General features: G+C 48.0%; 1 protein-coding gene across 1 annotated transcript in view; it reads right to left on the bottom strand.

Annotated features, from left to right (window-relative positions):
* The window catches only part of LOC142560669 (pikachurin-like), a 161,010-nt gene extending 138,629 nt beyond the window's left edge, over positions 1-22,381 (bottom strand). The window contains exon 1 of the mRNA XM_075672919.1: positions 21,875-22,381. Within this exon, the coding sequence (XP_075529034.1) occupies positions 21,875-21,998 (124 nt within the window). The 5' untranslated portion in view covers positions 21,999-22,381. The remainder of the gene's footprint in view (positions 1-21,874) is intronic.
* Positions 22,382-23,052: the final 671 nt, after the last annotated feature.

The following is a 23,052-nucleotide window of genomic DNA, read 5'->3' as shown; positions in this document are numbered from 1 at the left end:
CAGCTCAATGATTGGGAAAATGCTATCTACGTAGCACAGGCAATTTTTCGGAATTCGTTATTGTGCGAAAAAAAAAAAGTATACGTCTGGTTCACTAGCCACTAGCCAGGAGCATTTTTCACATTCCAACCGCTTTTTTTCCCGCACGAACTTCTCTGCGATAAGGGCGTTTATTCGTAATGCACTTCACAGGTTCTGGCAATGCCACTTGCCGCATGAATCTGTTTCGTGGGCGCGGTTTATTTTAATTTTCTTAATTTTTGTACTTGATTTCCTTCTATTTCTGTTCTTTTAGCTTCTCATCCACGTAGAGGGTGGTCAACGAAAACTACCCTCGCTTGACTTTCCTGCCTTTCTAACCGTGTCTATTTCTAGCAGTTTGCGAAAACTCAATCGCCGAGAAACCGCAGGTCCGATTCCCAACCACCGCGCGGCTAAGACTCTCCAAGGCTGCTCCAGGGCCAGCAACGACTTTTTCGGCGCACGTTAACCAGAAACGCGAAGCGGTCAGGAATGTCGCCTATAAGCCGCATGCATTATAACACCGTGCTACGTATAAGTCAAACGCAGGCCTATAGTTCGTGAATACCTACAAATAAAGATCGCGCGAACAGTTTTCACGAACGGCAGCTCCTGGCGATAGCTGGCGTCACGCCCAGCTTCCAATGGCACACTTTCCCGAATAAAGAGAGCGCACACGGCTTCAATTGCGCACGCTGTAGTTTCTTTTCTCTCCGATTGTCTGGGCGATAAAAGACAGATTGGTCTTTTATTTTTATTTTTTCTGTTCACGACTCTTCGTCGCGTTTGTAAAACGGTCTTCGATTCCGAACAAGCGAGCGAGAAACAAGAGAAGCTCTCTACGGTGCGTTCTGTGCGCTTGCTTTCAAAGCTACACAGCTAAAGCTGTGTCAAACGCCAAAGAGTCCCGTGAGGCAGTGTGTGAGTTAAGCCGCTTAGCGCGCTTGTGTCCACGGCAAAACTAGGCTACCGGCTCAAAATAATAGCGCCGAGCTGCTGCGTTTCAAAACTATATTCGCTCGATCTTACGGTCGCGAACGGAATATCGTCCACAGCGTTTCTTTTCAAATACGAAACTGGGGCCTCGGGAGCAGGTATGCGAATGCGTCGGCGCGCCCGTTGTTGCTCTTGCGAAACGAGTTTCCCTGAATATTGTGAAAATTGAATGGGAGAGCGCTGAGGGCCATCCTATATACGCCTGATGGGATAAAGTAATCTGCGTTTTCTGAAAGACCAAGCGGCAAGAAAGCCAACTCGTGTCAGTTGTTTCATTTTGAGAACTTAAGAGAAGCTTCGGGATGCACAAAGGGAACATCATTTTTTCCCACTCGCTTCCGGGCCAACGATGTTGCCGAAACGAAATACGCGGTAGTGTTTTGGCGGATTTCGCTTACAGTATTACGTCGCGCAATTTCTTTTTTTTTTTTTTTTGCAAAGGAGAGTAATTCGAAAAGGATGGATGTTTGTGATATAGTTCTCCACTTCCCGTACGTGAACCAAAAAGACAAGGACATATCATTTAGCGCGAACGTGCTGAGTGAAGAAAGACCGAATTAAAACGAGGTATGAAAACCTAGAAGACTTAACAGTATGATATATCTTTGTAGCTAGTTTCGCTGTCCGGGTGTTCCTTCAGCTTTCAACGTAAAATGGACCTCCCGAATTTTCCGCGCTACAACCACCGACAAGGACAGCCTGTCCGCAGGCTTTCATGTGTGGTTACGCTCATAATCGCGACAATCTCGGCACACTGGTGTGCCATAATTCGGAACATTCCATCACTATAGTAGTAATTATTATTCATTTAATTTTGCACTTTTGCGCACTTGTGGTCTAATACGGTGTGCCATGCCCACCTGCGTGCGCCTCTGTGCGATGAAACCCGGTTTAGACGGTTGTGTCTGCGAGTCTACTACGTCATGCGTGTATTTTTGTTCTTGCGTGTGCCTGTTCATCTTGGACCGCTTCGTCGCCTTGCGTATGAGTTGGGCACTGGATCAATATTCGCGTGTGTGTGTGCGCCGGGACTCCGTGGGTAGTATATCGTGAAAACCCACCCCCAGCTTTTTGTGTCGAAGTTCCAGCGTGTCTCTGACAGTATGGAGACTCCATTTTCTGTCCTTTCTCCAACTCCGTTCTGGGTTTGCCGGACCTGTCACGATGCTTCTTTCATTTTACAATATATTTTATTACTACTACTACTGAGTGAAAAGAAGTCGTCATTGTCGTACGTGACTGCATCTGTCTTTTATTATCCTTTCAATAATGATATTAAAAAAGGATGTTCTTAGAGCAAGAACACGAGGAAAAATGTACTGAATAGTTGAGACCAGCGCTTTGTCTCTACTTCCCGTATCTCATTTCATAACAAGTGTTGACCTCTGTGCAGACATACCTGGAGAAACATCCTTTCAGTGCATGCGTGCTGCTGCGTTCAGCGCTTTTTTCAAAATAAAGAAAAAGAAAACGGTAAATGTGTGTTTTTCTTTCAATAAATAGAGTTCTCTTCAATGATGCCTGTTGCAGATTGTTGTTTCTTTTTTGTATCATAACAAGATATATGTCGTCTTTGTGGGTGTATATAGCTTCGGCGATATTTCTTTCTTGTGCTGTCGCAACACTATGCGAAACATCAGTTTTTCTTTCATCTTGCTTTTTTTTTGAAGGTTATATTGTCTCTCTACGCTAGAAGACTGCGCTTGCAAAAGTCTTTATATAAAATTCGTTGCGTTCGTACTGACTTCATGTTGCTTTAATTCGAACGTCTGTTTCGATGCTACTGAATATCGAGCATGATTATTTAAGAGCTATTTCCTTCGGCCCGTGCCTGACACAGTGCGGGAATCACTGCGTTTCTGTTTCTTTCCAGCATTTGCTGTTTGAAATAAACACGTCGCATGTGCCTACAAACTGCTTGAGATTTGTAATGAGTTGATTGCCTCGTGTCGTTCTTTCTTTCGCACGACAACGTATACTGTAGCGCGATAAGTCGGATGCATGTTTGTTGTTAATATTTCCAGCAGCACATCAAATCAATCAATCAGAAGAATCTGACTTAAGAAAAAGCAAACGAAAATGTTTAACAACGCACAACGTGGTTCAAACTATATCCTCCCGAGACCCCTTGCACACAATTTTATCCACGGCCTCCTTTTTAAAAAATACCTACAAAAGATATTCTTCCAGGATATGAACTCAATTAAATACACGCGGGACTGCAGGAAAGCAGTTAAGTAGTAGTTTCGCCACCAGCAGTCCTGAAAACTGAAGTTGATTTAATGTGGACCGTGTGAATGTGAAGCTGTTTAATGTGGACCATTCCAGTGTTGTCACGGGCGACGCAAAGCAACCGTGTCGTGCGTTTCAAATATACCGCGAGACGGTGTGAAACTACACATGATGCAGCGTCAACGCGACAACCCACTACACCGTGTCACGTATTCATCGCTGTGTTTATACCAAGAAAAGCGGTTTTTCGCTATAACAAAAACACGAGTACACGGTTACCTGGTGCAGGTACACGGAGAGCCAACTTAGACATTTCGCCGCAGTATTTAGGCAAGAACGCGTGTTTTTACCATTCGCAACACACAAGTCGGTAATAGAAACCAACATGTAAAGTGATAATGTCCCTGAGACGTCTTCGAGTCTCAGTAGTGTGCGTTCTTAAGTCCCTTGAAGTGCGTTATATCCAAGGTACTGTCACAATTCGCTGAGCCCTATGCGTTCTTCGCTCACACGGGGAGCTGTTCGTTACGCTACGACACGGAATAGTACACTTCTGTTTGTTTTTTTCGCTCGAATGGAGCTGCCAGTCCAAGTAAACAACATGCCATTAGTTGGTATAATTTGGCGGCGCCTCCAGGATACCAACGCGGTAACAGGGATACCGACCTTGGAACACAGACTCGTGCTTCAGTTAGTGGGTGGGGAGGTGGGGGAGGGGGGGGGGGGGCTCGCCGAGATCTGCACGTGACAGTCCGTGGGTTCGGGGCCGCCGAGACTCCAGTGTGCCAAGGAGTCAGCGCAGACATGACGGGCTGTTAAACCACTTTGTTTCGTCAGATAGCGGGGGAAAACACGAATGGCAGCTCGTAAACACGCTGTAGTGCCCGTACAACCAGCCGGGATTCCGAATTTACAAGATGCAGAATTTATCGTGCGAACACCCTTTGGACAAACCCGGTGCTGTGCCGCAAGGATCGGCGCCCTAACACTCCCTTGACAAGTCAAGATGCTGCGCCGCCGGGCAGCGGCGTCCTAAGGAGCAGCATCGGCGAGCGACATGTCCAAAGGTGCAGCAAATTGCTGGACAGGCAGGCGCCGGTTTCCCTTTCCCCTGGAGGACACCGCGCGCGGCAAACTTGAAGCGGGTGGCCAGCGCGGTCACTGGTTGGGCCTCTCGGACGACCGTCGAGTGCTGGCTTTGTATTGTGCCGTTTGAGTGACAACCATTTCTCGGGCTTTATAAGCCCCAACGCTGCCGCCTGGAGAACCGGATCCACCGAACCACCGTGAGCCGAGTGCCGCTCTCGAGTGGAATGAGGTGTGTTACGCATTGGAGTCTCGCCGGACGTCGCCGTGCGGGAACAGTCGCGTTTGCTGTTAGCTCTCATTGCCCGTGCCGATGCGCTCTTGTCCTGTACAATGACCTGTATATAGTGTATAAAGTTCCTTTTGTTATTCTCACCGACGCCTGACTCGGAGTCTTCACTACCGACTAGAGAGCTGGCAACGTTCTGTCACGAAACGGGTGACGAGCGCTACGGGACCACCTCAGAGTCGCAATAACGCCGATCATGAATGCGAAGAGTCGTTTGTCATGCTCAGCGTCCCCAACCCACAGACCACTCTGGTTCCAGCTTTGATATCTCGCTGCGCCTTCAGAGGCACATGTGATCCGGCACCGCCCGCCTTATAATCGCGGGTGCTCTCATAAGACCCGCGTTTGCAAATAATTTGTTATTTCAGTCGTGCAGTGCCGACCCCTCCGTCTCTTCCGCCGCCAGCTTCCGCTCACGCTGGAAGACCGCACTGCTCAGCTAGAACCTGACAGCACAACTCTGGGCCGTCCAACGAGCCGAGGAAGCCACTTCGAGACAAGGTCTCGGAACCGCGTCCGCGGCCGGTGCCCAGACCCACTAAAATGACGCCGGACTCGAATCTTATTGACTTGAAAATAAACTTTACGCTCCCCAAGCGATCATGTAGCAACAAATCAGAGAGCAGATTCTTTCGCGCCGAAAGATGCGCGAAATGGTATTAGGGGTGAGGCGCGTGCTTCTGCAACACAACGTAGGGAAGTTTATTCGGCGCTGAAGTCGACGTATTGTGCTGCAGCGCCCCCCATCTATTTCCCAGAGACGACGGTAGGCGTATTCTCTAAACTAAAAGCCACCGATGAACTTCTCATCGTGAAGACAACATAAATCGTGATTTATTACAAGCCCCAATAGTCCTGTTACGGCTCCAAAAACAATACTTAGACCATGGCCCATTGCGAGTACATGAATTCCGTATAGAAATGAACCTTTAATGGTATCCATGGTACTGCCAGAATCTAGCTTGGTCGAAGACAGTCACAGCAAAAAGAAAAAAAAAACGAACAAAGAAAAGTAGTGCGTCAACCAAGGTAGACCTCACAAGCGCTCAACGACGTTGCAGCTCTTCACCCTAAGCCTCACTCGTTGCAGCGCAAATGTACATTGTTGTACAAAGCTAAAGGGTACACGCGAGTGTGAAGCACGCATATGTGTTCCCCTCTGACAATTCTACGAGCGCCCGTCTTTGCAGTGGACGTCGAGCGATTGGCACCGCTGGCGTCTTTTCACACACAGCTGTAGTGCAGTGAATCGGCATTGCTTTAGCCGGCACTCGTATTGCTTGTCCTGCAGCGGAAGACATGCAGGGAAGCAAGAACATTAAAAAAATACACAGCACAGCGTCGCCCTCTTCGTTACGTATTCTTACGTCTTCGTGTTCCTCTGCTGGACCTGCGGTGCAGCCCAAGGAATGCACAACCGTCTAGACTATGAAATCGGGCTAAAGAGGCACTGGTAGCCGGAGTGCTATGAAAGTGAGAAGCACACACTGGTGCGCTCCTTTTAAGAGCGCACCAGTGAGCGGCATCGGGGCCAGCTGTGGAAGAAGACGACGAACGTGAGAAGTAGTATGGGAACATTGGCCGGATGAGCGGCATCGAAGCCAGCTGTGGAAGACGACGACGACAAAAGCGAAGGTCAGTATGGGAACACCGGCCCGATGAGCGGCATCGGAGCCAACTGTGGAAGAAGACGACAAAAGCGAAGGGCGGTATGAGAACGCTGGCACAATGATCGGCAGCGGTGCTAACTGTGGAAGAAGACGACGACCAAAGCGAGGGGGAGTATGGGAACACTGGTACGCTGAGCGGCATTGGAGCCAGTTATGGGAGACGACGAACGCAAGGGGCAGTATGGGAACGCTGGCATGAGCGGCATTGGAACCAGCTGTAGAGGAAGACGACCAAAGCGAGGGGCAGTATGGGAACGCTGGCATGGTGAGCGGCATCGGAGCCAGTTGTGGAAGAAGACGGCAACGAACACGCGAGCAGTGGCACGAGCACGTGTCTGCGCGAGGCGAGCTCACATGACTTTCTGTACCGCAAGCCGCGTTTTCCAGACCATCGGGGGTATGAGCCACTTAAGGCTTTCGCCTTAATAAATATGCAGGGGTTGAAATATTTATATGCAAAATACACACAACAAGAATGTCATTACCGGATACATATATGTAGAAGCTTTCGACAACAGGGCAACCGCGAAGTACGCAGGAAGAGGTCATTAGGAGACTCGGGAAATACGCGTACAGCTGATACATCCAGAGCCCTACGAGACAAGCCAGCGCTTCCTACTACTCGCGGCATTGCAGCTTTCCTGCTAGGACCTAGAGGGCGTTACGAGACGGAGCTGTCCTTCCCGCCGTCTGGAAATGTGCCTCGGAGGTCATTTCCGGTCGGGGCAAGTGCAAAAGCTTAGGGAACCAACCACGCACAGCTCTAGAGATTACCGTTCCGAGAAGCCGCGTCTGCAAAGCACACGTCTGAGAGAAAAAAAAGATAGAACAAAGCGAACGTACACAGCCGGGGCCAAGCACCGCGAATGCACTTGTGCGCGGCGTATACCGAAGGCCGGTACCAGGAGAAATAAAGAGCCAAGACGAGCCGGCCGATGCAGACGACATATCTGTCCATATATGCAGCCCATATATATATACTCGAGCTCCGCGAAGGAAACGGGGCAGATGAGAACCGAAAAGAAAAGGAGCAATAATATATATGCCAAAAAACGGCCCGACGATATCCGCCGCCGTATAGCCCCCTGCGAAGCGCGCAGGACGCGAAGACGTCGACGACAGCGACGCCAGGGGGCTGGCATAGTGGATGGCAAACACATATACGAAGGAGATGACCGACGGAGTCAAGGAGTGAGGCAAGAGTGTGGGGGAACGCGTACGGGACGATGGAATCGGAGCGGGGAAACGAAAAGAATGGCAGAGCGATGAAAAAAGAAATAATAAAAGGAAATAAAGAAAAAAATAGGAGACCATGTCGGGCTTGCTGCACCGGTCATCGATCGCCGCTGGGGAGTCGGCGTTCGACGTGGTGTGCGCGCCGGCGGGCGAGAACAGCACGGCCATAGGTGCGTCCAGTGGACTGCCGCATACTACGGTGCAGGTCCGCGGCGATTTCCCCCCGGGGGGCGATTGTCGCACAAGGAGCGCGGGCGAAGGAAGGAACTAGAGGGAAAGGGAAAGGCGGTGATTGCCCACCATTTTGCAACTGTCCCCACGAGCGCCACGTAATACTGTTACCGGCCGCCGACAGAGTACGGTTGCTGACGGAGCCTCCGTGGCTTGTTATTCGCGCACTAGCGCGAATTCGCAACTGAGGCGCGAAATAGCTATCAGTTTTCTGATCCTGCAGCGACCATGTCGTGATTAAGAGACATTTGCTCTCCAAAATGTCCCGTCTTGCCTCGCGATCGAGTGGGACTCAAGGAGGGGGTAACTGGTTTCCAATCGTCGTCTGGCCGACCGCAAAGTCTGCTGGTCGGTGAGGCGTGTTTCTGCGAACAGACGCTACAAAACACGTGCTCCTTGCACAGTTTCTGCTTTTAAAATTCGAAAGCAGAATTAATCGAAACAAATTAGAACTCGCGTTGTGCGTTTACACCATCAGCCCTGTTTGTGACGGTATGTCGAAAAATTGGGCAGAATGCTACGTTCCTGCAACACATCAAGGCAGAAGCCTGCGGCACACGTGGTAATGCATTAAGTTGTACGATAGGAGGGGTCAGAGTTATTGCAATACATAACGAGCCACAGTGTGAAGTTAACGCACTTGTTAGCTAGTTCACGCTTAGGTCGAACTCCTCGACGACACATGCGAGCACTTAATGCACTACCTAAAGGTTCTTCATTCTTTCTTTCTTTCGTTATCTAGTTCCTTATGTCTTTCATTCGTTCCTTCGTTCATTTTTCATTCATAATCAGCCACTGCATCCTTGCTTGCTTACGGGGGTATGAGCCACGCCTGATGATGATATATTTTGCTTCACTGGACTATAGACGCCGGGTTTTCGGGTATGATCCATTTAAATGAGCCACTTCAGTTTTTATCCTTAATAATATGGAATAACAACGACATCACTTAACGACATAGTATACAGCAGCCGCATTGTACAGTTGTGCACAAGTGAACGTTTCTTCTTTTCTTTCCCTCTACAATTCTTTTTTTTTTCGTGCGTGTATTCATCCTTTGTTGGTGAAATTCGGGCCCAAATGAAAGAAATAACCTACAAACCTGTTTTGTTTTTAAATAGTGAACGCTATCTGTGTGACGGCGTTAGAACAAAGGCCTAACGAACTACGACGCGAAGAATAAACCCAAGTTATTCTATTTGGCACAACATAACCTGCCTGGCAGAGCGACGAAATTAGACCAAGACAACAAGCGCTAGATACCAATCGTTTTATCACAGTTCCACCTGTCTGGTGCCGTCATTAAACAGTTAGATATTTGCAAGTTGGAGATTAGGTCAGCTGTACGTTGGTTGTCACAACGTTAGGCAGGTAAGAGCGGACACAGACAAGCGATAACTAGCAACTGCATAATGGCGAATGAGTCACTATTCATCGTCGCTAGAGAGTCGCTACACTGTAAAATAATTTACACCCTTATACATGAATACGGGCTTAAATGTGTCTACCTCACACCCTTACACCCAAAAAGGGCGTAAGTAATACTGGCTGGTTAAGTAAGGTCGACTTTGTTTATACCAGGTGCGTCGTCGTATACCTTACATGTCAGTGTATGCAGTCAAGCCCCTGTACAACGAACGCCTACACAGCGAAATGACCTGTGTACAGAAGGAACAATTCTGTCCCGATTCTATTGTGAGCTGTGCGGTGCGTGACCTTTACAACGAAGTGACATGTATAACGAAATATTTAGAAGGCCCCAAGCATTTCGTTAGAAAAGCGTTCTACCGTAGTTCGGATGTACATTGTAGTGCAGTCATCACGGAGTACCAAAGGGACCCGCTCGGATAGCCGGTTGCGTCAGCTGGAAAGTACATCAGAAATGTGTTCTATCGCGTTACATCGGCTACAATGGCAGTACCTCCGGAGGCTCTTGCGTCTAAGTGGACCGCCGCTCTGCACTGCTCCAACCTCTAGACGCAAGAGTGGGCAGTCCAGCAGGCCCGAGAGGCGGCGACGAGGCAAGGCCTCGAAGTCCCCTCATGGGAGACCTGAGCCCGGGTCGTCAAACTTTGCAGGATTTAAAATAAAGTTCTTTCCGTCCATCTGTTTGACGCTTAATATGCGTATTTGCCAGGTACTCGTTTCAATGCATCGCTTTCGGTATGTTGAAATGGCAAGTTTGCGGCGCTGATGCAGCCGACGCGTGTTCCAGATACCTATGATGAGAACTTAAAGGAATCGGATATGTCGCATTATTCAATGCTTCCTTGCGCCTCCCCTCCCCTCCCTAAAGCACGCTTACGCACGTCACAGTTCGAATCGGCTTTTACACGCACTTTCACACTGTTTCACTATGGCAGGTTCGCAAGACAGTGCTTTGCTCCAAGCCTGCCTCTGCAAACTGCATCTGCTGCTCTTCTTCCACTGGCCGAGCTTGAGCAAAGAGTCGACAAAGAGAGCGAACTTCGAGACTGCACAGCCGATAACGGGGCTGCTGCAGCCTTAACACGGTTACTTGCGTCATGCAGCTGCACAGAGAGAGCCCACCTATAGCCTCAGTGCGCGCTACGATAAGTGCTTCGCTAAGCCCTCGGGGCGGAATGCGGGCAAAATGTAGAACGGAGGCTGGAGTCGAAGCCTAGACTTCATTACTTCATCTGCTTTGCTGATGCCTCGAGTTAGGCGCTCACTACACCGTGTAAGGCAGCGAGTAGGAATGCAAGCACTAGAAAGAAAGAAAGAAAGAAAGAAAGAAAGAAAGAAAGAAAGAAAGAAAGGAAGAAAGAAAGGAAGGAAGAAAGGGGATGCGTGGGAATGCTGGCCAGCGCGCAGCGTCCCGGCGGTTGGCAAACCCGCAGGCAAAACACTTAAAGGCAGGACAACCGCAAAAGGTGGCGACGCGCATCTCATTTCGTCCAAGCCTTCCGGACCAGTGGACTGATGGGAAGTGGAGAGGGAAGGAAGGAAGGAAACGAGGGCAACGCGGCGAGCGAAACCGGAGGTGCGTGGCGCATTTCCATTTCGCACCGCACTTCCCGCCACCAGAGGACCTTCCAGGACGCACCTAAACGCAGCCAACCAAACACAACGCCCCCACGCCCAGTCACACACACACACACACGCTGATGCACAGGGAGGAGCAGGAGGAAGAGGAGGGAGACAGCCGCACGCGAGCCTTTCCGGAAAGGCTGCTGCTGGCCAGTGAAAGGCCTTACCCGCAAAAACCGCAGGCGCCGACCGTCTCGCACTTCAAAGAAGGCCCTGCAGACTCCTTCGCAGCTTTCGCCTTCCCCATTACAGACCGCTGGCTTCTCCCTCTTTTTTCTCTCAGGCCGGTGGCTTCCGGCTTCCCTAACGCTCCCCGTGCACCCTTTTCTCCCAGCCCAGCACCCAATCGCCTCGGGAATTCCTTCTCCTCCTCCTTTCCCCCTCTCCTCCCGGCCCGGCGCGTCTCGACTTTTGATTCGACTGATTCGGCCCGGTGCCGCTGCCGATGCTCTCTGATCTCGAGTCGGCAGCCTCATGCGTTGTGTTCTCGTTTTTTTTTTCTTTATTTTTTTTTCTTCTCACCTTCCTCGTCTCCCTGACCCGAGCTCATTGCATTTCGTGTGCCCGCCAGGGATGATCCGGTGTGCGGAATTCCTCGCCGCATTTAGATGCCCGCTGCCTCACTTTCTGCCTGCCGACGACTTCGTTTACCATGGTCACCCTTTCTTTTTGCTTTCTTTTTGTTTCCGATTGTCCTTTTCTAGGGGCTGGAGCCCGGGGGTGGGGGGAGAGGGGGCGCGCACGTTTGTCTGCCGGCCGCTGAAGGTGATTCCAATTCAATCAGTTTCCGGCTTTTTTTTTTTCTCGGAGGAAGAAAAGTCCTGCGATGCGGTGAAGAAGCGGCCGAGAGAGGGGGGGATCTTGGCATTTCCCGCGCCTCTCATCAATATGAAAACATCTCGGAATATACTTTGGATGTGAATTTAGGCCACCAAAGAGATTTCTTTAGTTATTTTGTTGTTGTACGTAGAAGTTGGTGTAGTTCAATTCCCCAAACGCGGAGGCTGGTTACATCTTTCCATCTTATATAAGTTTGTCGCCGTCGCGTGTCCATCTATATATCACAGTGGTCGCAATCTTGTTCGAAGTCTCAAGCGCCGGCTTGACGATTCTGAAATTTTTTTACCTCATTCGCTAACCTATTTGGACGCCTTTTTCTATGTGAACGACCGGCCGAAACTTGTGGTTCACGTTATATGCACTGTACGTTCCTGAAAAGATCTATGTACTTTAAATGCTAACCACAGTAGGCAATTTCCTTTCGGATGAGAAGAAGCAAAACTATAAAGGATAATTATCATTTGCAAAAGGTTGGCTGCTTGGGCTGGCTGGTGACGCGCTGTTTAGAAAAAGGAAAAACTCTTTTAGTGCGCAAATCTTTGGGAAGAAAGGAAGAAGGCGACAGGACAGAGTGCACCGGAGACAGGAGTGTGCTTTGTCCTGTCGCCTTCCTTCTTCTTGCCTACCATTTGCGCACTAAAAGGGACTTTTTCCTTGTCTAAATAAAGTTAACATTCGCCCCGCCCCTTTTCGCCAATCTAAAACGACTTATTTCATTGCCAGTTACAATAAACAATGTCGGTAACATCCGCATTGAAACACTAGTTTGGAGTTGCGTTGTGCGAATATTGTGCATGTGGTTGCCACGAATCGATCGCAGCTTCAAATCAAACAGTCAGCCCCTTCCAGTACGAGAGGACTCCTTTCGTGAACCTCTCTCTCGTAGCTCTGCAGCTGTTCACTGTTTCCTGACGTCTGACGTTAAGCTCTTTTCAATTATTATCTTTCCCCATATCGCCTAAAGTGACTCAACGTTCATCATACACTTCAAATAAACAACTAATAGCAATAATTTATCCTACGCTTTTCTTGGTTTCATTAGCAGTTGGGCTTCGTTATCAAGAAATGTCGGGCCCTTGTTTCCCGTACTTCTCGTTCCTCAATGAGGTCAGACCAATTAATTCAGCATCAATACCGTTAACTCAGCCGCACTCCCACGGCGACAATTAGAAGTGAAAGTGTTTTGGAAACCAAATTTATCTCTCTATCCTACATGTTCATTTCTCCCGCTCAAAGTGAGGGTATTTTTATTTTTTTGCCACTGTGTAAACTTTGTCAAATTGAGCAGCAAAGGAGCAAAATAATTTAGTGTATTCAGCGACGTCTCGTTTCATAAGTTACAGGAAGTGGCGTTTACAATGGCTATGTGCGTGTCTTTCATGTGTTTATTGCGCACATCCTTGAATTCAGGCGTAAATACTGCGATTACCTAATTATCGTATAAGAACAGCACGCAATCACTTTTCTTGTCACAAGCTAACAATGGCTCTTGCGTTCCCTCTGCTCGATCAAATTATTCTAAGGTTTTTTTGTTTGGCTTTTATTTTTCATATAACTCTAGCTCGAACCCACAAGCGTAACCCAGTTGCTATGAAGTTGCACTGCTGAGCTCGAATTCGAGGGTTTGAGTTCGAGGAATCGAGCTCGAGGGCTCGAGTTCAAACGTTCGAGATCGACGGGGGTGAAATGCAAAAAAAAAAATGCTCGTGTACTAATTCCTCGTTAAAGATACCCCGGATACCTTCAGAAATGAATGAATGCACACTATTTAAGATCAGGCGATGAGAATAATGACGTCAAGTCCGCATACTGCCAATGCTAAAGAATAGCTACAAAATAATAACGTTCTTATAGTGACGATTTTTGCAAAATATAACCTAGGGTTGTTACTGTTTAAACCAATTAACAATCAAATATCACTGTCCTTTATCTCTAAATCATCTCTCGCGAATGCTAACTCGACAAGGTTCGCACAGAATGATAATCGAATCTTACAAAAAACTCCCACTAACTACGACAAAAAAAAAATCATCTTTGCAGGCATTTCATTGTGGAGTACACTACCTTTTATTAGCAAACTTCATAAAGCTCGCCGATTTAATCATTAATTAAGACATCTTCTGTTATGTACTCCGAAAACGTTATTAAAATGTTTTATCACAATTTTTTTAACATGTACTACCAATCTATATATGCGTCTAAATTCTGTACTTATGCGAATTTCTTTAACAATCATACGCGTGTGTGATCATTAAACAGGTGTTCTTAATGCACATTTCTTGTTCCTTTTTTTCATTGTGTCCTTTTCGTAGTGAAGTTTATGTATGACATAGAGTATACTTCTCTTTTTTCTATGCATTGTACATCTTTTATATTTCCAAGCGTGTACTAACTTATCGCTCTATTTATGCCGCTAATGAAATGTTAACTACTTCATCGTCTACTATTCGCCGGAGGCTCCAATTCAGTCTATGACCACAGCGGCTTCCTTCTGTAGTTAGAACAACCCGTAACGACAGCACGTTACAACAACAAAAACGTTACAACAACAAAAACAAATTGCACTCCGATTCTGAATGGATGGAGTGGTGACGATCGAGGGCGTGACCAAGTGTGACTTGGTCACGTGCACAAGTGTCACATTGTAAAATTTGCGCAAACCAGCAGCCAACGCTTACACAGTGCGGGCGTAACAAGTAAGCAAACACAAAGCATATAGGGGGCGCAATGGTTTGTGTTACGCCAAAGCCTCGCAGTTGAAACATGCAGTACTACTGAACCGACAATGAGTATGGTATGCGGAATACGCCCGTTGCGTACTTTCGGACGTACGATCACCTTGAAAGGCAGTGCACGCTTTGTTTAACCAAGTAACACGGCACGAGACACGATGACCAAGCGTCGGTGAATAGGGGTTCGCGATTACAGCCCCTGACAGGCCGAGACAGAAGACCGATTATCGAAACTTACTGGCTACTAAAATACAGTTCTTGCAGTGTAAAAATCGATAAAGCTTATAAAATTACACGTTTCCGCGCTTTAAAGATAACCGCGGCGCTCTATTTTGTAAGTGTTGCTAGTATGCATGTTAGTACGGATGTTTTAAATCTCTTTTCAGCAACCTTAGAGTTGACATGCACTTGTAAAATTTACAGGCGGTATGTGACAGCATGTAAGAAACGACTTCTGACGTTCAACATTTTATTAACATTGACGCCATATTCTAACCTACCGGAAATTTACTAAAACTTCGAGGCCCACATGCCTGTTTGCAGTCACCGCATAGGTGTAAGACTTACAAAAACAAGAAGAAAAAAAAACGCCCCTGATACGCTTGAACAGAAATCGAAATTTCTGCCACCGATACAGGCCGTATAATTGAGCGAGAACTGCCACTTGCCTTGATGCGCAAGCATCAAACGTACCGGAACACTAGCTGTGTGCATACCATCAACTGTACCAGCCTATGGGAACTTTCCGCTGGTCGCGCTTACGTTGTTGCTGCGTGCGAAATCTGCATAAATTAGAGATTCTCATTGTTCAAAGAAAGACATGCTTGCCAGTCTACGCTTTCCTTGTGCACGCCAGGTGTAAATTTAGCCCGTTCAGGATTTTATGAAACCGGGCAGTGACAGACCCGCTGAGGCAGGGCGAAAGAAATTTTGAGGTACCCGCCGTGGTTGCTCAGTGCCTATGGTGTCAGGCTGCTGAGCACGAGGTGGCGGGATCGACTCCCGGCCACGACGGCCGCATTCCGATGGGGGCGAAATGCGAAAACACCCGCGTACTTAGATTTAGGTGCACGTTAAAGAATCCGAGGTGGTCGAAATCGCCGGAGGCTCCCACTACGGCGTGCCTCATAATCAGAGAGTGGTTTTGGCACGTAAAACCCCATGTTAAAAAAAAAAAGAAGAAAAATGTCGAGGGGGGGGGGCGCACTAGATGAATGGCGCTCGTGTTAGCATCCTCTGAAGGTACAGTTATTTACAGTGTTGTGCCACCTCAATCCCTCACCCCCAACATGGACCCTGCTTTTTGTCGATGGCGTACCGCGTCATAAATCAGCCCGCCGGGGCGCCGACAGCACCTTGCTTTGCTGTTGTTTGCCTCGGGATGGTGGCCGAATGGCCAACACGGTAAAAAGAAACGTACACCGTAAAAGTGAATAACGGTGTGAATCGGTATATATCTCGCACCTTTACACAACTTTTCTTACTGTAAGGGCCCGAGTTAAAGGTCGGTTCACACCGTTATTCACTTTTGACGGCGTACATTCTTCTACAACGTAACCTATTCCGTTATTTTTCATCCAAGAGCATACAGCGCGCAGCAGTGAAGAAGTGAAGCAGTGCAGGATGTGCCATCTTTGTTTTTTTATATTTCAATGCTTCGCGCTATTTACGCCACTTTAAAAAAAAAAAAACGTTCTTGTTAACACTTTGTCGGCCACAGGTTATCGCAGCCTGAGGCATCTGATGGGCGTGATGACGTCGCATATCAATAGAGAGACGCAAAATCAGATAAGGTTAGTTTAATTTTATAGAATAGCTCTTCAAGACACGATATCCATCTACTTAGCGGTAAAGAAAGGTACGCTAAAGTAGCGCAGTTAAATGAAGGCCAGAGTTTCCCTTCTTCGATTTCGCACCTGTGACGACAGCGCTGTACGACGTCATACCGTGACTGTCATTAGTACGGCGTCATGTTTTTGTAACTACGCGCAGGTACTTGAACCTTTGTTTTTGTTGTTGATAAGCACTGAAAATGCCGAGGTTCAACCTTTTGCTTCGTCTCGAATGCAACCCCTACTCCTTTGTTAATCGGTACACTATCAAACTATATAACCTCGAAGATACTGTCTAAATGTAATGAGGTCACGAACTATATAATCTTTTGCTTTTGCTTCCTTTTGTGAATTACCGAAACAGAAAAAGACAGCAGTGCAGATTAGAGAGTAAACGGGGGTAGCCGATATTCTAGTTGACATCACGTGTAAAAACATGGAGCTGGGCAGGCTATGTAATGCGTAGGGCAGGTAACCGGGAGTCTGATAGTGTTGAAGAATGGCTGCCGAAGCAAAGCACAGTCGAGGACGGCAGAAAATGAGGCGAGGTGAGGAAGTCAGCGAAATTCACAGGCACAAGTTGATATAAGCTAGCGCTAGACAGCGGTCATTCGAGATCTCCGGTGGAGGCCTTCGCCTTGGGGCATTGGACATAAAAGTAGGCTGATAATGAAGATGGATCGCTTACCAAGACTGCGCTCGCTCACTGTATAGACATGCGTTCTTGGTATTTCCCGGGTGTGAACGACTGTAGTCAACAATGGATGTTGCCGGAGCCAATGCTCTGACAACTGGACTTCGTCTTGTTTGCATTTATTCCTCAAGTGCGTGCTGCACAGTCAGTGGCGTCGAGACGGTTGAAGCTGAGGAAGTAGCCATAGCCTTGGCCCTCAGCCAAAGGGGGGTAAATGTGGTCATCAGCGACTCCAAAAACGCTGTGAGAAATTACGAATCGGGGAGGGTGACGGAAACTGCCATCCGTATATTAAACAGGGAAGGAGGACCCAGGCAGCTTGTTCTGCTCGTTTGGGCACCAGCTCACCAGGGACTTAGAGGGAACGAGGAGGCTCATTCGGTCGCCCGAGGTCTCACTCACCGGTCGACCCCGGAAGCTCCCAAACCACCGAAACTATAAACAGAAGAGAGGATATGCGCGCATACCAGGAAATCATAGCATACTACAGACTAAATCGCCAAATTTACCCGGGAGCGGACAGAACGCTCAGCAAGAAAGATGAGGTTATGTGGAGGAAATTACAGGTGGGGGTTTTTCCAAACCCCGTACTCTACAGCAAGTGGCATCCAGGAGTATTCAGGTCAAAGTGCAAATTCTGTGATGAGGCAGCAAATCTGGTTCACATGGTGTGGACATGTCCGGCTAAGAATGATAGCTCGCGCACTCTAGAATCCTGGGAGGCTTTGCTCCGCAGCCCAGACCCCAACGTCCAGCGGGACCTCATCGGTCAAGCCCTTGCTGCTGCTGTGTCTCACGGTATTCCGGCCGACGGCTAGGGGCGAAGGGGGAGAAGCATTTCTCTCCTGACGTTCATTGACTGGTGTTTTTAATAAAGTTCTTCCTCCTCCTCCTCCTCCTCAAGTGGCAATTTCCGCCAATACTTAAGACACATTCGCTTGCTCTTATATCAGTCGTAGAAGTTTATTTGGCAGTCGCAATTTTTGAATGACCCATACTATGCTTGGAGAATCACTGATATTGTGTATGAGTAGCATATTTAAAGGATAACAACAACTCTAACTTGGTTCCCATATAAAGCTGCAGCAAAAACGCTAACCTGTCTCGCCACATAAGACGTACTGTTCTGCTCAACTGTATAGCATGCAACATCTAATATTCAACATTGCTTTTCAAGTTACCTTATATTCGAAGGAATATTTCATCTATTCATCTCAAAGGCGGAGAACGGTGACGTAGGTGGTGCATCCCGGTACCGTGGTATTACAGCTAGCACGTCGTGCAAGATGAGAGAACGCGAAGCGTACACACAACACGCATAAACTCTCACACACATGGGCCCATGTACAAAGAAAGAAAACAGAAAGAAAGAAAGAAAGAAAGAGAGAGAGAAAGAAAGAAACGAACGGACAAACAAAGAAAATTTGTTTATGCACATTTCAGAAACATCTTTCCTGCTCTCCCGCGCGATGAGAAGCATAAGCAGCTACTTGAAGTGGTCTTCGCATCTATGTGAAATGAACCGCTATAGCAAAAATTTATCGAAGTATAGAATTAGGTCCCCCGTAATATGGCAGCATACTGTAGAAGTAAACCCAGTACAATCAGTACAGCAAAGTGGTACACCAATATGGTTTCCCAACACTTCTGTCGCAGTCAGCATTCGTTTTGCCTAGACAGTTGTCTGTCGACCATTCATCATCGCTGTTTCTGGATACGGCACCCATGAAACGGGGGTGCGATGCGGGTGTGCGCCTCTGTCGTAAATGTCACTTGTCGTACTTGGACTGGCTTTCGCCCAGCCGGGCTTCCCAAGATAAAACTGCGTCGCTCGCGTTAGGTATGCGGTACAATGTTTTCACTGGCCTTACATTCGTCTCAGAGTCAACATGGCGCGGAAGACCCACCCAAGAATTGTGCGCCTTGTAGTCGATTGCGCTCTCGACAGCGGAGACGATGGCGAGGCCACAAACATCAAACAAGAAACAGAAACACGTGACGGTGACTTCCAAGCGAACTTAAACGAGAATTGCGAGCTTCAATTAGAAGTGCGAGCTTCAATGAGAAGCAAATAGACATATGAAAGGGAAGGAGAGAACGAAAATAAAGTACTCGTACATCGTACTCTTGTAGCGTGTCTTTGATATAAGATAAGCGCAAATCGAATTCATAATATCAGGTTAATCTTCGCTGAAAGCAATAGTCATTGTGCAATACCATCCTTATAAACCGTCTACAGAGCGATTGGTTGTGGAACTTTTATGCGCACTCTGAGCTGTTTCGTTTCCTGTTCATATACGACGAAAATATCTTGTTTAGCGCTCCGAAGCACGACAGTGACCTATGAGGGACGCCGTAGTGGGGAATTCCGCTTTAATTTTAATACCAAGGTGATCGAAATTTCGACCACCTGAGGCGTCTTTGGTTTAGTTTCAACTAGAATATGACACACCAGTAGTCACTCCATAGCACCTAAAAAAGAAGGTTTAACGCCTTGGCGCGTATCCTTCTCCCCAACCAACAATATTTGCCATCTCCTTTCTTGCATATCTTTTCTCGAAAGCTCTGCTCCCTCTACTTTCCTGTCACGAATGCTATATGTCGCACTGACGACGCACCTGTCACTCTTCACTTCGGAAGTTCAAGGCGCGCTGCGTTAAAGAAAGGAAGGACACGTGAGATAGGCGACGGTTATTGTTTGGGAGTAAGATAGGCCCGAAAAGGTAATTATCTTTTCTTAAGAGTGCAATATAAGCAAATCTTTACTGTCTTTCACCGTCAGGAAGCGTACCATATTTCGTTCCATTTCTCGTTACACGGCCCATATAGCTTCTTTTCAAGCCCCTTGGTTATCATCCAAATTTTAGCGTTTATGTTAATACTAAAAAAACGGACTAATTGCCATATTCCTTCTTTTCTTTTTTCCTTAAATATGATAGTAAGTTGCCCGCCTTGACATGGAATTGCGTGTACATGTCCTTTAAACTACTTGTAGTTGACAAGTTTTTTCTGATTACAGAAGTGCTTTCCACGACTACTCAGCCTGACGGTAATTACAATGATTTCAGGGTTGATGATTTTGTGTCTTAGTTAACCTATGTGGATGGCCCGTGCTTGCTTTCAACTGGTATTCACGTGGATGGAGCTGAAGACGCAGCAAATTTTGACTATAAGAGAATAGTACAGCATAAATTCTTTTGACTTTAACTGTTGAAAAACAAAAGCTGTTGTATGCCTCTCAGAATCTATCTTTATGTAAGTATTCTATAAACTTCTAGCTGCGCAACACGGTATTACAGATTTCTTCCGTGGTTAAAACACTTGGATTTGTTTTTTCGAGATCCCATGCACAGAAATTATTACACGAAAGTGTTTCACAAGAAGGTCTCCAAGGACTTCGGCGTTCTCGGAAAATTCCAGCAGTATACTTCCATCAAAAAGAATTTTCTCCAATCAAACAATTTAGTACAGTCTTCTCACATACAAGTGCCTCTTAGATTCTTACAATACGTTACTGCAATCTATTACGGCATAAGAGAACGTAAAATGCACACGGCACATAGGCTTCGTTGCAGAGAAACGCATGGCGATCAGTTGTTGGTTTACACTGCAATGTTCACACTGCTTCGCGCAAGACGTTGCTAATGATGTCCTGCACAGTTGGCACTTTTTTCTTAACAGTACCGAAGAAGTTGTCAACAACCTAGGAGAAATGTCAGCTTTCCTAACAACCCACAGACTTGCAGAGTTTCAGCACCTTGCAATATGACTCAACAACTTGAGTCGAACGGCATGCAGCAACACTTTTTATCATGTAAATCCAATAAATGCCTCACTTTACGGGTACCTTCTTGGTTAATCTTATTTCATTTATGATACAGTGTCGTCCCAAGTACATGATATTGAGTTGTGCGTCCCACTTCTTGTGAAGACGTATTTCTTACAAAACGAACTGACTTCCTACGCTCATTTCGAGCTTGTTTTAAAATAAGTACATACTCTCCTCACGGAAGATTTGATGTAGTTCTGCAGTAAGCTTTAATATACAGTTTCCACAGCAGCAACACTTTCTTCCGTAATATATGGTGCGCTTATTTCTGCAGGAAACGGAAAACCCGAGCGCCTTCATCTTCTTCCGGCTCATTTCATACCATTTAGCTTCTTTTGCCCCCAACAAGCCCCCATCTACGATGACGCACTTGGGGCAGCCTGAGTCAACACCGAGCAATGAACATAGCTTGATAGCTTGCACGGCGACGAGGTAAAACGTGTATCTCTAATTAAAGACCTAGGAGTATTACGCCACCATCAAATCTTCAGCATGATGTTGGAGAATCGCGGCCAAGCTTTAGGATAAGGTCATTGAACAAAACTGCTGTGCTGCATGCCTAGGAGACGTTACAGTGTGCCTTTTGATGATTAGTGCATGTAGCTCGTAAGGCTGATACAACTACCTACATTTTCCATTACGACGTAAATAACTCCGCAAAGGAGGCGTTCTCCCCTCGTGCAACGGTAACTCTCGCTTAGTACGATTGCCAGCGCCTCTTACATTTCGATACAGGGGCACAAAACTGTTTTTACGCGCGACCGTGCCATAACACTACTGCCGATCGTGGGCCCCGCGTGGACGTTTATGCGTGCAAAGACATTGCAAGCGCGGCTTCGTGTATAGGAGTGGGGCACATCTCGTTTTGTGTCGTGCCGCTAGTGACCCGGAAAAAGGGGGACAAAAAAACGAAAAAAAAAGATTTACGATTGCTCGCCGCGCGGACGCGGCGGGTTTTATCGACTTGCGCTTTTTTTCGCGCCAGCGGCCGTAGTGCTCGGCCTCGGGTCGGACTGTCGATCGGTCGCGCTGAGTCACGTATACGTACGCAGCGCGCTCGCGTGCGTGCGGGCCGCGCTTCGGTGCAGGTGCTTCGGCCTGCAACGCCGGGTGCGCGATAAGAAGTTGCGCTCACCTTGGAAGGCTGCCTCGAAGCCCACAGTCTCTGCCGAGCACAGCACACAGGGAAATCCCGCTGCAGCAGCCCACAGCCCAAACACGAGAAGCGCGGCCATGTTGGGTCGATACGGAGCCGGCATGGGTGCTTTTTTTTTTCCCGGGCGCCCGTCGAAAAGCCGCGCGAGCCCACTCTCACGGGACCGAAAACGCCCGCGGAAACAAATTGAACTGCACAAGCCGTCGAGCGCGATTCCCGTCTTCAACGGCAGGTAGGGTCAGTGGTCGTCCGCTCCGACAGTCCTGCGGTCTCTGAGATGCTCCCTCGCCTGCCCACGATTGCTTCTCGACACTTCCATGGGGAGAGCGAACGCGGCAGTGTGCGCGGTGTTTTGACTCCGGGTCGCAGTTGGTGCCGGCACGCCGCCCGTTCCAAAGCACTCCGTAGTGTGCGTCGAGTGGGACGGACCTCAGTAACGCACGGTGCTTGCGCCCAGGGGGCACGACGGAGCGCGGAATCCAGGGTCCGCAACGCAGGCGCTGCGCTGCCTGGTGAGAGACCCGCAAAGCGTTTAAGGCGATGACGCCAGAAGGCGCGGCGGGCGGTGGATTCTCGTATCGACCGGCCAAAAGACACTGCGCGGCAAAACCTTCTGGACAGCGAGAGTGTGGAAGCGGATCCATGCTAGACCGTACGGCAGCACAAGTTTGTGTCGCCGCCCAAAGCGTCGGCGACGACACCCAGCGGACGAAATTTCGCCGCCATTTTCAGACATTAGAGGCGTGCGGCCACCGATATCGGAGTGGCTAACCGTCGGAGTACAGTTGGCGGCCACGTTCAATGTTTCGTGCGAAGACACGGCCGTTATGCTAATCTTCAAATCAAGAGCCAACTGCATTTTGCCTTTTTTCCCTATTATACTGGCGCGAGCCCTCCTCCGCTCTTAATAACATTATCCGACATCGCTCAACTGCTTCCGAATATCGTCAGCTCGCTCTTTCGGTCACACCCGTGACACAGGGCCTCGTGAAAAACCGATCTGGTTTAGACAGACCTGCTCGCACCTTTCTCGGCGGCTCGGTCGTGTGGACTTGGATTCCATGTTAGACTCCTGCCAATACCCAAAGTTTGGCTTCTAATATCACGGCACGTATTCGATTGTCGAATGCCCGTCGCCGGTCAACTACGTCATCAAG

This window comes from Dermacentor variabilis, chromosome 10 (assembly GCF_050947875.1).
Source record: "Dermacentor variabilis isolate Ectoservices chromosome 10, ASM5094787v1, whole genome shotgun sequence".
Lineage (NCBI taxonomy): Eukaryota > Metazoa > Arthropoda > Arachnida > Ixodida > Ixodidae > Dermacentor > Dermacentor variabilis.
The sequence above is the reverse complement of the archived record's forward strand: the minus strand, read 5'-3'. Positions and strand labels throughout refer to the sequence as shown.